This window comes from Saccoglossus kowalevskii, chromosome 14 (assembly GCF_978046115.1).
Source record: "Saccoglossus kowalevskii chromosome 14, keSacKowa6.1, whole genome shotgun sequence".
NCBI lineage: Eukaryota > Metazoa > Hemichordata > Enteropneusta > Harrimaniidae > Saccoglossus > Saccoglossus kowalevskii.
The window spans coordinates 16,464,846-16,482,313 of NC_140654.1; the positions used below are offsets into that span (position 1 = coordinate 16,464,846).

General features: G+C 37.9%; 1 protein-coding gene across 1 annotated transcript in view; it reads left to right on the plus strand.

Annotated features, from left to right (window-relative positions):
- The window catches only part of LOC144343671 (glycine receptor subunit alphaZ1-like), a 36,815-nt gene extending 19,347 nt beyond the window's left edge, over window positions 1-17,468 (plus strand). Inside the window, exons 3-9 of the mRNA XM_085507488.1 lie at window positions 1,255-1,322; window positions 6,492-6,709; window positions 10,735-10,817; window positions 11,510-11,647; window positions 13,630-13,859; window positions 16,295-16,453; window positions 17,062-17,468. Of these exons, the coding sequence (XP_085363614.1) occupies window positions 1,255-1,322; window positions 6,492-6,709; window positions 10,735-10,817; window positions 11,510-11,647; window positions 13,630-13,859; window positions 16,295-16,453; window positions 17,062-17,370 (1,205 nt within the window). The 3' untranslated portion in view covers window positions 17,371-17,468. The remainder of the gene's footprint in view (window positions 1-1,254; window positions 1,323-6,491; window positions 6,710-10,734; window positions 10,818-11,509; window positions 11,648-13,629; window positions 13,860-16,294; window positions 16,454-17,061) is intronic.

Here is a 17,468-nt window from a genome sequence, read left to right on the forward strand (position 1 = left end):
AAGCGTGGTGATTCAGCGATTGACGATTAACTTGACTTAATGTGTAAGAGTCCATTCAAAATTTAGCAGAGCGTTTTAAATACAAACACGATGGATCTAACGAAATTGAGCCCAATGCTAAACACTCATCGGGACCTTATATCTGCGGTACACTAGTTTCTTTGTTCTTGTCCCATCACTCCCTGTGACCTCGGTCTAATTTCTAGATATACAACTTGTAATCGTTATTATGTAGTCCACTATTATTGTTGTTTTTTTATTTTTTGAACAACTGTGGCTATGATGTCATACTGGTGGACAACATAATACTGATGAAAATTTAAATGTCTAAAAAATGTAATATGAAATAAAAAAAAACTGTAAATTGCAGTCTTCCACATTTATGGAGTTCTTTCATCTGGAAGCAGTATGATGTTTTCCCAGACTCCCCCTTCTATAGTGTGACCAAGCTATAAGAAGACACCCACACACCTCAGTAGAATTAAATTAATATTATACATCTGCCCCATACGGCAGGTCGTAATTTTGCGGCATTGCACGGGGTATGTTAGAACAAGCGAAATCCAAATTGGAATGATTACGCGGTATTTTTTGAACAAAGTTCAAATTGAGAAAATCCAATAATCGTTTTGCCCAGCTCTATGCTTCATACATCAAGCAGTTGAATCAGAAAGATATAATAATAATAAGGCTATTGCAAGGATAACGCAAAGTATGCGCTCAGGCAGTTCGCGTTTGCGTTGACCGACACTCCCGCTGCACTGTCTTCGTGCATAACGAAAATCACGATGTTAACATCGTTAAACATTGAGTGTGTCGTCTATGCCCGTATGTTTATTGCAAAAAAATAACACATTCAGTCAGCTATTGCATGGCAGATGGGGCATTATGTTTTTTGGGGAATTTAGTGCCTTTATAAACTGCCACCACTTTTAACAAATAGATTGATATTCTATTATCTGGATCTTGTTCTGCAAATTTTGACCACAAATTTCAACTAAATTGTCTATTCCGTCGACAATTTACATCAAAATTACAAAAGCCTTCGTTGAATTGAAAAAAAAAGCCTTATGCACATTATTTGTGCATTGGGTATACTAGTTAACACATCACGTTCATCAAACTGTATTGCAGTAAATTCACATGTATGCTTCTAGAAAATGACAAAATGTGAATTTTATGAAAAATAATGTGTGTCGTCAGTCATACTTTCTTTAATTCGTTTATTTTCAGCTTTCATGTGTTTTATTACAGGGCCACCAGTTATAGTGCATATGAATCTAAATATCGAGAAAGTGAATTCAATATCCGAAGCTAACATGGTAAATGTAACCGCATGCAATTATATCATAGACAGAACGGAAACCGAGGAGGGTCACGGCAATGCTTTTTGAACAGTGTGACGTTTTGTTTGGTTTTGTATTTTATTCTCTTTTTTTTCGTAGTTTACGTATTCATAATTGACATATTTCTTTGCATTTTAACATTCTTTTCTCGATTTCACAATTTAAATCGATATCAAACTAAAGCATAAGTAAAACTGAAAAATACAAATCGAAATGCAATTTTTGCAATTGTAATTTCACTTCACATTTGCAGTCTTGCGTTTACTTTAATTTGAGAAATAGATTTACAAATGAAAATTTGCTTTTTCTTTTTCTTTATTTTTGGAAATGGAATTACATTTAAAAATTTATTTTATTTTTGAAAATAGATTCACATATGCATTTTCAAAATGAATTTAAAATTGCATTTTCACTTCATTTTTAAAAATATCTTCGATTTTCATTTTGATTTTAAAAATTCTTCGATTTGTTCGGCCTTTGCTTTTTGACCTTCAACCTTAAATGATTGACCGATCAATGATAAGTTGTCATTCCAACGGCGCTGCAAGGTGTAAATCGTGTGATGAATGTCTGTAGCAAGATTTTACTCGTTTTTCTCGAGTGAAAAATGTAAATATAAAAATATAGTCGCAGAGTGTCTGAACTGAGACGGTCGTTTGTCAATAGGAATGGTATAAATTGCATTTCGATTAGTAAATTTCATTTTCACCTGTGCTTTTAAGTTTGATATCGATTTTCACTGTAAAATCGACAAAATAGTTTTTGAAACGCAAAGAAAAATGTTGAAACGTTATCTCAGAGTGTCTGAATTGAGGCGGTGGTTTGTCAATTTAACTGGTATCTGTTGCATTTCAATTAGTAAATTTCATTGTTACCTGAGTGCTTTAAAGTTTTCACTGTATAATCGACAAAATAGGTTTTAAAATAAAATAAAACTGTTAATGCGTTAAATGCGAAAAAGCAAGACCGTGACTCTTCTGAATTGCCGTATATATACGTTGCTCAGAGAACACATTTATATTTAAATGTACACTCAAGCTTATTAGAACATCATTTGGCACCCTTTATGCTATACTATACTAGATCATAACACGTTCCTGGTCGCGATACTAATTGTAATGCAATCGAAAACAGCCCTATATGCCTACAGGGGTGTGTTACCGTATATATAGTTTGTTATTAATGCTAACAATAGAATTTGTTTACAGTTGTGTAAACAGGTAAATTACACTTTTTTATTCACACCATCTGGAAATTAATAAGACTACGTAGACAAAACCAATAATATACTCGTCTAGTTGGATATTTAGCTGAATGTACAGCGAAGTGATATACGTTTTTAAACGCCATTTGGTGACGTATTTGAACAGTGTCGTGAGTTAACAATATACTAAATACACCGTCTCGCAACAATAAATCAATCAGATTGTTTCCATAATGAACGTAGATGGCGCGCAGTTGGTGGTAGTTTATCTTGTCTACATACTAGTAGTTTCAGGTGTTTTTGCAAACGGTTAAACATATCTAAAAAATACGGTAATTGGCGTCTGAATTCTGAAATGCAATATTATTGACGTAACTTAATAAGCTCTGCACACACATTTGGTTGACGGAATTACAATTGCCGTATCTATGTTACAACGCTTGCTCTTTAGGTATAAGTCAATTTAAAGCGCGGTGGTCGTCGCGCAGCGCGTGTTCGAATTCCATGCAAATAAACAATGTATTTTACACGCGTTGTATACGTCGCTATGAGTCCCATATCGAACAGGACGCGGCACGACGACCACCGCCCTTTAATTGTACCTACTGTATTAAAAAATATTCATTTGAATGAAGGGATAATCTTATTATAGCAGTTGGTATCAGAAACATTTAATTACATTCAGCTTAATTTAAAGGGCGGTAGTCGTCGCGCAGCGTGTGTGCGACATTTGTATTGATAAACATTGATTTTCCCATAATTCAATGCGCTTTTCCACTTGCACTAACTTCTAAACACCAACAACAAATATCCAATTGACGCTTGGTAACCTCTCAGTATGTACTCGTTGGTATGCGCAACAGTCAAAACCGCCATCTTTGTTTATATGAGACCCATATATCGCGCATGCGCGACGCGACGACTACCACCCTTTAATATATCAGTTTTATTGCAACACCTTTTCTATAAATCACGCTCTCTACGACGAATAGTTGTAACAATGTCTTACATCCGTTTACATTCCATATTTAGGTATTACGTTTCGCAACTGCTCTACTATTGTATTGCGTTCTATCGGCTCTGAAATTTCACTTTAAATTTGGTAACGGGCAATCATGTGACTTGTCCGGTGTTGCTGGGGTTTGTGGCGTATGACATATTAGTAAAAGCAAACTCAAAAAAAAACTTCAATTTTGAATATTCGTTAACGATCGACTAAGTATGTCTTCTGCATGTTTAAGAGTGACGTACGTGGGCGTGTTCCGGGGCCGCGAAGTTCTACACTTTTCACCAACCGGTTCGGTTTTTCACGTAAAACTTCGTACGCGATATCACCAGCCAAGCTCACATAAAGTCGTGTTTTCGTCAACTTAGAGGTCGATTATGTCGTAGCAAAGTTGATGTATGTGACTATAAATATCACAGCAGTGTTTTTATGTTGTATTTATAAATGCAATAAATAATATACGAGTTTTGACGAATAAAAGTCCAAAACACGAACCGTTTAAAAGACATGCTGCTGCCAATCAATAACACTTACGTTAAACCGCTGAAACAGCGTGCGTCATCCAATCTTAAAAAAAAAATACACAGTATCTAATGCGTTTCTCATCATCAAATAGCCCAGGGGATTCACCAAAGAAAATGACAATGGTTTTCGTAAAATTTAAAATTTCTGCTTGTTGATTGAAACACGCATAGTGTCGAAATGATAGTATTTGAACATTTGCCTGAATAATCACATCCTGCATTATTTGTATACAGGTGTAGTAATCTACCCACGCCCCTCCCCCCCCCCTCCCCCATTGTACGTGCGATATCATGAGTACAATTTTCTGTATTGTATTGTAGGAAAACGAACAATGCCGTTACTAGTAGCATGGAGCTCGTTTTTTTTAGCTCCATGCTAGAAGTAACAGGCAAATACATGCATGCTTATTTATAGTAAAATAGAACTAATCATTCCGACACGTCGTAAGTGTACGGGTGAGTTTTAGCGAGTGAGTGTGTGTGTGTGTGTGTGTGTGTGTGTGTGTGTGTGTGTGTGTGTGAGGGGGCACGTACGGCGATAAAACACAGTATCCCAAAGTTTACAGCAACATTTTGCCATTACAGGGGAGATTTATTTTGGCGTGTTTGGCTATCACACGCTTCTAGGTTTATATTTCTTGAGGTTCACATGTCCTCGTCACGGTCGCACTTCATGATGTATGTCAATTTCTTTCCGTCATGTCGAAAATTCTGATTCTCCTCAAGGGTTGCTTCAATTGTTCCTGTTCCTGTTTTGTGCCACGGTGTAAGCGCACAGTCCTATATGGTCCGTTTCAGAAATCTATAGTATAGTACATAGTTAGTAGACACCTAACAACTATCTCTTCGAAATAAATTGATCTTGGGCCATATGCAGAAAAACAGTCCATGAAAAAAAACTATGTAACGACTTATATATCACCTGGGAACGGGATCTCCACAATGCGTCAAGCGATTATCAAATCGCAGACTTGAATTCACGCAGCTTTCTGAATATGTTTTACAGTGTTTAACATTATTATACCTCTTGACAGCCAATCAGATTCAAGCATTATAGGCAGACGTATTTCCGGCTCTACCTCTATCCGGGCACCTTTCCTCCCGAATTTACCCGATTTACACCAATAGCTTGTCAGGGCCCGGGGAACACGCAATACATAATATTCGTGAAATAATTAGTTTTGCATGTTTGCTTTCATTTTTTGACGATCTAACTGGAGTTAAAACTGGGATTTTGTAGTGATTTCGCGTTATTGCTGTAAGTTTCGCCAGCGCGCCCAACTACGCGTTTTGAGATATTCGATCTGCGATTGCGCAGTTCATCTTTCCGAAGAAGCTGAGTGACTTGGACTTTACCGTGGAATGGCACCAATGCGGTGGACATACAGTTTTAGAGGCCCCGAAGCTCTTCTGGTCGCTATAACTGTATGTCCACCTCGACCTACTAGTATATTGGGGTGGACATTTGTAGAACGTTTTCAGAATCACGCAAAAGATGCTAAAAACTATTGCTATCTACAGTGGCTCTCTCAAGAACCCAGAGGCTGTTTCCTCGACCCTTAAAACGAAATCGGGCTAACGGCTCTAATTGGATTTTGTTTCGATTGAGTCAATTGGAACAATTTTACGTATATTATCATCTATGGTCGACCGCTCCACGTATTTGTAATCACACTATGCTAGTTTGATTTTTGTTATATCACGATGTCAACTCATAAATTTTTCGGGTGCCGTATCACAACTGTACATGGTCTTTGATGCTTTTTCTATCGAGCAGTATCTGTCTTCGCATGCCTATCATCGGTTCACTTCACGAAGTACTTCTCAAAAAACACTACATGACTCGATCGGACTATATAGCCAAAACTGATGCCGGTAGAAAACTTTGTCAGGCCATCGGCAAATATAAAATAAATATAAAATATATAAAATTATATAAAAACATTGAACAATATCAACTCCTGCCTAGTTTCTTCCTTAGCTCTACATCCCACCTTACGCCATTTATATCTTTCAGTAACTACTAGTATTATGCACCATTCATGTCAGTTGCGCCCTCTAGTGTTAAAAGGCTTCTGTGACGTCAAAATGACGTAAATGGTCAAAAGCAATGTCGTTCAAAATTAACAAATTTTGATTGTGTAGTCGTTCACCATGTAAAATACAGTAAAAAACATAATCTACATTGATATACGACTACAGATAAAAACAATATCGACGCGTTGAACAATCTCGTCTCACTCATTTACGTCATGGAAGCGCATCATCGCTAGAGGGCAGAATTCATAGAAAAGATGTATAGTACTCGATCCTCTATTTACACTCATTCCATGTTATCTTTTGGTGGATCCTTTATTTGATTAACTATTTCGGGTTACGTATGTATGTTTCACACTTTTTTTTTTCTCTAGGATTATTCTATGATAGCGTACTTTCGACAATATTGGACCGATCCCAGGCTACAGTTCGAAGGCAATGATTCGGTTATAATAGACGGGAAGGTACGGGACAGGATATGGATACCCGATTCATTCTTTGTGAATGCTAAAGAAGAAATACTACACGAATCCCCGAAACAGAATTCATTTGTACGAATCTCCTCAAACGGAAACGTGCTGAGCAGCACAAGGTACGAATACGCTTTTCAGCCTGAGTGGGTGTATATAATGTCCGAGTAGATCGTCAATTCAATCATACGATATGTTGTTTTTTTTCTAAATCAACAATTTCGCAGATTATTGGACTGGTGGGCGTTCATAGAAGCTGCCACTCATGCTTTACAAATAATTGTTCATTTTGTCCACCAACTACACAGTTTTATAATACAGATAAATGGGATGCTCGTGTTACACGTATGCATCATTCGATATTTATGTGAGCACTCACAATTCCTGGTGGGGGCGTCGGTTTGAATGTATTGGATTACGTGTCTGCGATATTGAATGTTGTTAACTGACGAACGTTTTTGTGTTTTTTTTTTCAAACATTGTTGTTGTCTTCGAAAGTGTCTCCGTTGGTACTTGAATACCTATCATTTACGTTCCGATGATTGACAGAGACAGGTGGAGACTAACATGATGAACCCATTTTGTCGTCGTATACCTGTAACATTCATAACCCCAAACCAACTGTGCCATGATCATAAACACTCGCGGTAGTTGGTTATTTGTTATGAAATATGCATAATATCAACTCAACAAATTTCTATTGTGTGATTATCACGTGCGGTTCCTTTAAAGGGCGGTTGTCGTCACGCCGCGTCCTGTTCAATACGGGACACATAGCGACGTATACAACGCGTGTAAAATACATTGTTTATTTACATGAAATTCGAACACGCGCTGCGCGACGACCACTGCGCTTTAAATTTTATGTTTTACGCTGTGCGTCGTTTCATTTGTTTGGAAAGATAAAGCATCGACATTTTGTTTAGAGAATTCATGACCATCAGATGATGATATATAATGGCTAACGATGTCTAATCACCTGATTTTATCACAAAACGTCGTTCATAATTATTATGAGAATATTTGTATTTACACTATTTTATCGATAATGCAGTTAACGCCAATGTCGTGTCGCAGATTAATCTGATGACAATGCCCTCATCGCATTTACTTAGTGTATTCGTTATGACGGTGTAGATGTTACTGCCCGTGATTACACTTGACTTTATATTCTATGTAGTCGTATACGTATGTGGCGAGTCAGCTTGCGCATAATGTGCCAAACTCGCGCCTACCCATTGGCCCGAGATTTGCTATTTTCGAGCCGAGTCGGTCATATCGGTAACTTATAAAAGTAGCTAGTACGGGTATCATTCTATTATTGTAAACATAATATTCATGATGAATGATAATGAGAATTTACTTTAACAAAATTAAAAAGCCATTCAGGCTTATGCATGACTTATGAAAATTCTAAGATCGCTAAAAGACCGTAATTTATCCTAATCCTTCCCTAGGTTTTATATACGAACACAGGCTCGTGATCTCAAAGTTTTCGACCGTAGTTGTAAACACAAACATGAGGAGCGAATTCATTGACGCTATTATAATATCGCGTCACGCGTAATATCGTATCGTCCTGTAAACATATTTCCATAGTGGTAGAAGCGAACTCTTCCTGGCGTAGAAGGGACGGGTGTGAATGTGTTGTTGATTTTAATGCAAAGTTGTTGTCGATTTCAACCACAGTAATGTATTGTCGATTTCAGTGGACCCACAATGTACAATGTTGCGTTCGAATATCCGTTGCGGTAGGCGAATCATCGCCGCCACTTTTGTTATACCGTTATATTATTTACTGCATCAGAGAATTTTTTAGGATGATGATTGATTGATTCATTAATTACTGAAAACACGAGTATACATGAAATAATGTATACATGTATATACATAAATATACATAAATATACATAAATATAATTTGCAAATAAAATAATAAATTTAGTATCGCTTGTGATCGAGTTTTTATGTTCTAAATTCACTCTAGTCGCTATAGGTCTAAACATTCAAAACCGAACTTTTATTAACATTTTCACAGTGGTATGTATAAATTTGAATAATTTAGCGTTAATGAGTATTCTGTGAATAAAAATAATCGATTATTAAGGTTTTTATTAAATTAGACCATCAAATACGAACATGAAATCACTTCAGGTAACTGCAACTTGTGCGTATGAGTTGAACGAAGGCAGCCTTACTGTCACGTGGTGTGGGTTGTCAATACTGATCTACCAATGAAACGTTACGAGCTGACATTTGGAATAAAAACAATATATGTATACCAAAAGCAACTGTAACAATTGAAGAAAATTATAATCTTTCGTTACTGTGACTGTACTCTTGTTCTTTGAGAACTAATCCCGGATGATTAAAGAGACAGTTGTCGAGGATAGTTCACTAATCGCCATTTTCGACGCTTCATTTCAAACAGTTTTCGTTTGCTCAAGTTAATATGGCACATTCACAGCAGAGGGCATTTGGTCCTATGCTTGACTCATATGTGTGGGTCGACGCCGACGGATTTCATTAAGCGTTTTCGAGTGTCATGACGTGACGCAGTACATGTTTTCGGTGATTTAAATATTATTCATCTAGCTTGTCTATTCGATGTTATTTAAAAGTAAAAACATGGTACAGAGACAGTGGATGTCTCGACTATATCTACAGTGTACAACAAACACTATTGTCACTGAAATCGACATCACGAGTTCGGCGGCTGCGTGGGCACTGAAATCGACAACACGTGCGTTGCGCAGCGATCGTGCGAGTCACAGGAATCGACAAATTATTGGAGAGTTTGCGTGTGTCGCGGATTCGACTGAAATCAACAACAAATATAGTAAATCGGTTGCGTCACTGAGTTCGTTTTTGACCAAGATCCCGTGTCTTCGTTCCTATTTTACTCTCCTTAAAACACTTCTCTGTAGACATGGCTAACAATACGAATCTCATAAAACTTTACTATTAATCTTAAAATGAAAACATGAGTATTTATGATCAAAGGTTACATTGACTAGCCTATGCAAAACAGACCCTCTTCACACTGGGCCACATTAACGTCTGGCCGTTCGGCCGAGAGCGGCTATGAATTACAATGCCAAGATCGCATCTGGTAGAGTTCAACTATATTCTCGAAGGGCCAAATAATTTTTCGATGACATAAATATCAAAATTTGGTCAAAATAACTAGTTTCATTATACCTGAGCAAAACTGTTATAAATCCACAAACAAGTGGCTAATCAAAATTACAAACATCGAAACTATCACGCAAATACTTTTGAATACAGTCGAACTAGACCAGATGATCATTTAAACTTGAATTTGATTTTTTTATTAAATGCACACACATTTCAATTTCCAAGCTTTGGTAAAATTTGCAAAGCAGATAGTGGAAATAATTTTCAAGAGCGGAGGACTCGGAACGCCGGTCGAAGAGCCGGTGAAAACAACTGAAATCGAGAATACGGCACCAACCCAACTATGAAGTAATTCTGAGTAACAGCCATCTCAAAGTACCGATTTTCTGAGACTTTTCCGCCTTTGTTTTCACCGTGGTGGTTGCAAGGCGGTGAAAACGCCCGGATGTCTGCTCCCAAGAATAGAACGTTGAATTTATAATCTATCCTCGGGGGCGGAGCTACGTCACAAGACGTTCCACGTTGCTACGACGCGCACCACTGTACATGCATGGGCTCTGTGCGCGCTGCTGTGAAACGCCGGTCGAGCCGGTGAAAATTCGAGAAAACAACACAAACTCAACTTTGAAATAATCCCGAACAACCAAATTCATATATGTTACACACGTAGGGCTAATCTTGTTGCACTGTTCAGAGGAGTCTCAACAATCATCCCAAAGTACCGTTTTCTGCGAGTTTTTGGGCCTTTGTTTTCACCGCGAGGGTTGCCAGGCGGTGAAAATGCCCGGATGCCCGCCCCCGAGGATATGTACATTGCGCAAATGAAGCAATGTAAATAAATGTATTACAAAACATGCCTCGTGTTTGATTCCTCAGGCCTTTCGGAGCTCACTTGCCCGACACATATGTTTTCACACTACATCCGTATCCATTTTGTCAAGTATGTGCGTGGACAAAACAAACAAAAAGTAATATTAATAGCTTTTTTTTAATTATTTTTTATTCGAAGGATAACATTGGTGCTGGCGTGTGATATGCAGCTAGCTCTTTTTCCTTTCGATCAACAGATGTGTGATATGCGGATTGAATCTTGTAAGTATTCACAGTAGTTCATTGAGTGAAAATGCTATTATAGTGATATTTTTACGGCAAAATGTCAAATATGGAAAGAAATTTCCATTTGTTTGATTATCTCGTACAAACAAAAACGTGTTGGTCAGAATTGGTCATTTAGTAAACTATTCCAGACACTTAACTAGTCCTTTAATATTTTAGGGATTTATTTTTCAAAGAATAAATGCACACAGTCATACTTAGTAGTAAAAAAGATATTTTCATTTCGTTTCTTAACTTGTTTAAGATGATTTTGGTCCCATACTATTTTGATTCAAAATGCTAGCTTATAACATTTCACTAGTGTGTGTTTTTTTCACGCGTCCAGTTTTCATGAAGTGAAATAATCTGCTTCAAGTTGATAGCCCACGTCACGTGACAGTATGGCCGCCTTTATTGAACTCAAACGCCCAAGTTGCAGATAATTCTACATAAAATTGCATGTTCTTGTTGAACCTAATACGCCAATAAAACTACTGAATCAAGATACATCTACCTCATCAAACAAAAAGGCCTTTTCTAGCTAAATCGAGGTCTGTTGATTAATGCGGTTTTTTTATACATTTTTTACTAAAATGAATTTGGCTATTTCAAAGAAAATTGTCAGCGTTTCCTCTCGAAATAGAATAGCTCTTTTGTATAATGCAGTTTCACTTCTTCCTCCTCCTCAGATTCGTTTACGACCAAGGATATCATTGTGAAATGGGTCGAAGATAGTCCAATAGAACTCAACAAAGCAGAGTTGAATCTACCACAGTATATATTAAGAACCTACGTCACAGATGATGGGATGGTGGAATATGTTTCCGGTAAGATGAATGTCTATAACTGTTTCCAGGTTGCGTCCTTTTTCTAACTCTTATTGGCAACTATCGAATCAGTAAAGATTGGAAATATTGGATCGGTCTTTCACGATTATTTCATTCCAATCCCTAAGTATTAAGTCATGGAAATATGTCCGTAATGTTTAATATAATTTCTAATAATTGTATTATGTATATATTGTGAATCAGATTATCGAGACTTCATACATGGAGCACGTAAGAGCAAGTTCGTTATTGATCGCTGTCGTGTTTTCTCCCTTTTGAAAGCGACACATTGACGCGACCGTCACAGCGTGTTGAAACGCTGTTGACAATACCAGCTCATTGAATTCCGTACTGTTGACTTAGTTAGTAATTCAATATCATATTATTGATATTTATTTAATGCTATATATAGCAAGTAAGTGTGGGTCACAGTTATTTTTGCGATATAATTATATATCTTATGTACTCGATTTCAATGATTTTATTGTAAATCACACACGTATCTTGTTTGACAATTAGTTATTTCTTCAAAAGCAATGCATTAACTATGTTTGGCATAATATTATAAAGGTTTATTATATCAACCAAACAATAATTATTATTTATATTTTTCCATTTTTGTATTGCTAATAATATCAATAACTGTCGGAGATCGTGAATTTCAGATTTAAAATATGTCCGAGTGAATATGAAGAAAATAACGTGCTGCCGGCAGCCTAGTTGGAATAACTTAGAAGCTGTGTCATTGTTTCGGTCGAACACAAACTTGGCACACACGTAAACGAGTCAAGTGACGCTGTTTGAGATTATCGATAGTTTGAATCTTTACCTACCGGTTGTACATAGCCCGACTTGCAAGGTTTCGCGAACTTGATGTAAACATGAACATAAGCGTCACGGTGACGTGGACAGATGTGATTGGATGGCACCTCTGTAACCTGCATCCAATCAGAGTTGCCCCAGCATATGGCAATGGCAACGGTCGAATAAATAATCCAATTTGTTTCTGACAATGTTGGCGCCACAATTGATGGTTCACTCCAACTCTTTTCTTAGCTTTACTTTTGATGGTATTCATTAAATGGATGCAGATCTAATGTACAATGCATTCCATTGACTACTGCTCGATGCATTACTCATTGTGGGCGAGAAGTGAACGGAAAGACACAATCGCAGTGAAGAAGTCGTACTCAATATTAAAATGCATTAACAATAACATAAACATATCTCAGCACATGTTTTTCGATATATATGAAAACACTCGTTTCCAGTGACCTCCATAATTCATAATTTTCGTACATCACAGTTACGTTGACACATAGTACTCGAAGCATACGCAGAAAACGACGAATGCATGCGCACGCGCAATTGCCTTTCAAATGTATTAACATTTTTGACGAAGATATAACCCAGGCATCATTTCATCGCAATATTGCTAATGATTATTAAGCAACATATGTTCGCTGTTTTCGGTGCTCCAATGTCATTTGATCGTCCACGAGAAATATTATGTCCTTTCAGTTTGAAATTTATAAAATACTTACAAAACATTCGACACACCATACACCTTGGCAGGTAATACTCGTTTCGTGGATTCCTGACAAACGTGTAGTTGTTTTTTGTGCAAATAGACCCCAGACGTATAAACAGCCGCCAAGATCTCGCTGAGAGCGAGAAAGTCGCGAGAATTGTTTTACATCTAAAATAGTCTTCATTCTCTACCATCATCGCGCCCACTGTTCACCTGACATGTGTAATTTGAACAGTGGAAAGACAGTAACAAGTCTCGCGACTCGATCTCTCGCTCTCGGTGAGATCTTGGCGGCCATCGGTGACCCAACGAAAGAATGAATCTTCAAATTGATGACGTATAAATGTATACTATGCGAACCAATCCTTTCGCTCTCTCGCTAGTCAGCCTGCTTTTCATTTAAATATGTTTTGTCGGCGAAAATAATCAATGTACATTTAATCATTTTCAGGCACGTTTAGCCACGTCAATGTAACGTTTGTTTTTGATCGTCAGTTGGGCTTCTATATCTTACTTGCATACTTCCCGAGCACCACCCTGGTCATGATATCCTGGCTGACACTGTGGATAGAAGTGACGTCATCGCCCGCAAGAACGACTCTCGGAATAACTACCGCCCTGGCGCTCATCACACAGTCAACATGGTTACGTGGACAGATACCAAAAGTCACTTACGTAACGGTACATAACCATAAGGCATTTGTTATTTTACTGCAGCAGTGTTCCACAAAACAGTCAATACGTGTTATGTTTGTTTTCGGGCATTCGACCTATTAAATGAAGACGAAAAAATAACAAGTTTTGTTGAGTTTCTCGTCGTCGCGCACGTCAGTTTGAAACCTGCGCCTCACGCTTGATTACAATTTCGCGTACCACTCGGAAGTGCGCCACATACGGTGAAATATTTGTTTACCATTTCATAGGATGTCGTCCAAATCAACGTTTAAAGCGCGGTGGTCGTCGCGCCGTGTCATATTCGATATGGGACTCATAGCGACGTATACAATGCGTGTAAAATACATTGTTTTGCTTACATGAAATTCGCGCTGCTCGGCAACCACGCCCTTGAATGCATGTAGTTAGTATGATTCTAGCCAGATATGATCGGCGATAGTTGGCTGGTCCCCGCCTCTACACGCAAGCTCGAAGAGGCAGGCAATGGGAATACGCCATTAATAAAATATGAAATCTGATTGGTCGGATCATGGATTCTTCTAATTGGCTATTCAATAGTACTTCCGGGGCACTTGTTCAAACATGGCGGCAAATTTCAATCTGATGTTGTCGACGAAAATTGCCCTATCAAAGAGGAATATTTGCCAAAAAGGAGGCACTCCTAGGTCTGACTCAGCAGAATCTAGGAACGCACCTTTCGCGGCTTCATTGGGGAGCCCGAGGTACAATCCCTCATTTTAAAAGTGCAAACTAAAGTAATAATTTAATAAATAAAGTAATAAATACTCACACGTATCAGCAGTGTGGTACTATGTAGTACTTTTTTTTAATGTTACATGTACAGCCAAAACAAAGTCAGCTTGGACGTTCAGTTGCGAGGCATGACAAAATAAACGCAGCGAGTGCTACATTTCGAAAATAAAAATACAAAATAAACGCGCCGGCCACGCGCGTTGGAAATAAATAGAACGCGTTGTGAAACAGTCTCACCAGCCACTCACGCAATATAATTATGCTATTTTAAAACGCATTGTGCATGTGGGAAATCGATGAGTGAACTCGAGCAAAATTATGCTAGTGCGAGAATTCGCTATGTACCCGGCGGAGTACTCGCTAAAACATCGAGAAAATTTGCCATTTCAAAGGGCACCCCTTACAAATAATTTTGTGAACATGAAGTGCAAACAAGGTTATAGCAAATTATCTTTTTTTCTGTAATATTCGTGTGTAATCAGTAATTATGAAAATAATTTATGGGTGCAATGAATTATTCTTAATATAAATTTCTGAATTATCTTGTCAAAGTCATTTTTTTCTCCCAAAAATCGAAATCATTTCGCAATGTCAAGAACTAAAAGTAGTGACACAGCAAACTCATGAGCCGTTGTCTTTGTTGAAAATTCGCCAATTCACCATAATCGTGGTTGTGAACTGTTTCGCTGATTTTTCAAAAGAACATATGGATATGGATACTAAGTATTTAATTCATATTCACCCCAACCATAGACCTTACTAGATATTCTATGCCCCAACTAGTATTCGAATATTTTTTCGGAAATGTGAGACATTGTTCAAAAAATCCTGGACAAGGATATGTCTGATAACAACTAATAATACGCAATTCTCCATGCAGTACTAGAAATTATTGATAATACTAATCACGTTTTTATCGGAAAGTTACTCGCACGTGTAGTAGATGAACATAATAGTACTGTCGCATGTCATTCGTCTTGGCCACATAACCGCCGCAGTTCGCTTCATGTATGTAACAACGAATATTTAGTTTGATGATTGATAAACTTATATTCACCGTTGCTTCATGTTACGTTAATACAAACATGATTTAAACTTGTCCCTTCCGGTGTTTTTTTTCTTAGCCGAAATATACAGAAATAGCACGTGCGTGTGCGTTTCCGTGAGTAAAAGAGGCAGGTGAGACTCCTTGCCGCAATGCGTTCTATTTATTTCCAGCGCGCGTGGTCGGCGTCTTTGATTGTGTTCAGTTTATTTTTTTGTTTTTATTCTCGAAATGTATCACTGGCTGTGTTTATTTTGTCATGTCTCACAACTGAACGTCCAAGCTGACTTTGTTTTGGCTGTATAATCACCGCATGAACTTACGTCCAGTCGAGCGTCTGCTTCAGAATCACCTGATCTCATGTCAAAACACATGCGCATTTAGGAACTTCCGGAATCGCATTTTTATGCTCATTGCAAAATGGCCAGCCGGGTCACGTGATCTGACGCACAGTTCAGCGAACGGCGATAGTTGTTGCGCCCTCGCCAACGGGTTCACAAAACCTGAGTGAATTTGTCGGCGATGGCGCAGTAGCTATCGCTGACCATGCCTGGCTAGCATAATCCCTATCTTATCAAGACACTAAAACGATAAAACTAAAAATGTTCTACTGAAACTGATATTATTACTGTTTTTGTTCCAGGCGATTGACATCTGGATGACAACATGTGAAACGGCTGTATTTTTAATACTTATAGAGTTCGTAATCGTTTACTATCTTTATAAAATTGAAGAAAGAAAATATTACACAAATGGAGACAGGAATAAGTGTAAGGAAGACAACTACAGGCGTGACTTGCAGGTAAGTTCCATACCCATGTTTCCCTCTACGTCAAGTATATATAATAGGTAATATATGTGTGTGACACAGTCGTTGCGCATGCGCGATATGGGTCCAATGTGACGTATACTGCGCATGTAAATATTTTTAACACGAGACTCGAACGCGCACCAAGTGACAACTATTAGTGCTACGTTAAGCCAGACGGAAAGGTCATTGAACCTGTCGAGCGATAACTTGTGATTACCTACCTAGATTAAAGTAGATACCACAATTAGATTGCGTAGATTGAAGCACAACGTCTATCACGCTGCGCGCTTTCGTTTTATTTTTTATTTTTTTTTTTTATTTTTTTTTTTTTTTTTTTGTTTAGATAAACATAGATAAACAATTGTTGGTATATGCGTTGTTTACGTCGCATGGGACCCACATTGAACACAACGTCGACGTGGTGCTTAAAAAAATTACAAGATTTGTACAGTGACCAGGTTCTCGTATATTGCTGTTTAAGCTATTAAATACGTTTTATTATAGTAGACATTGTACATAGAAGAAACAAATGACACAAATAAACAAACGTGTATTCATTGTATGCTAAATTATACATGTATTTGTTTACATATCCAAAGGGTTCGAGAAACATGAACGGATCAGCCTGGAGCGTTTCGTCCACGTTAAGCCGACCTGATCGAGCGTCGCTCTACCTGTCAAACGAAAATCTGTGGTTACCAACTGACGTCAAAGCGGATCCCAAAAAAGACTGCAAAAGGAAAAAGAGGAAGTGTTTCTCTGTTCAGAGGGACTACCGGCGACTGGGGCTGAAAATTGACGTGCATTGCAGGGCGATATTCTTTATCGCATTCCTGTGTTTCAGTGTGTTTTATTGGTCATATTACGTTCGCAAGGATATGGTGAATGTCTCTAATTACACTCATTGATTGATTTGACGTCAGTTTCAGAGCACCCTGGCTCAAAGCAATATCAAGTCAAACACCGGCAACTACACTATATCTCCGTTCTGATGCCAGTGATGGCC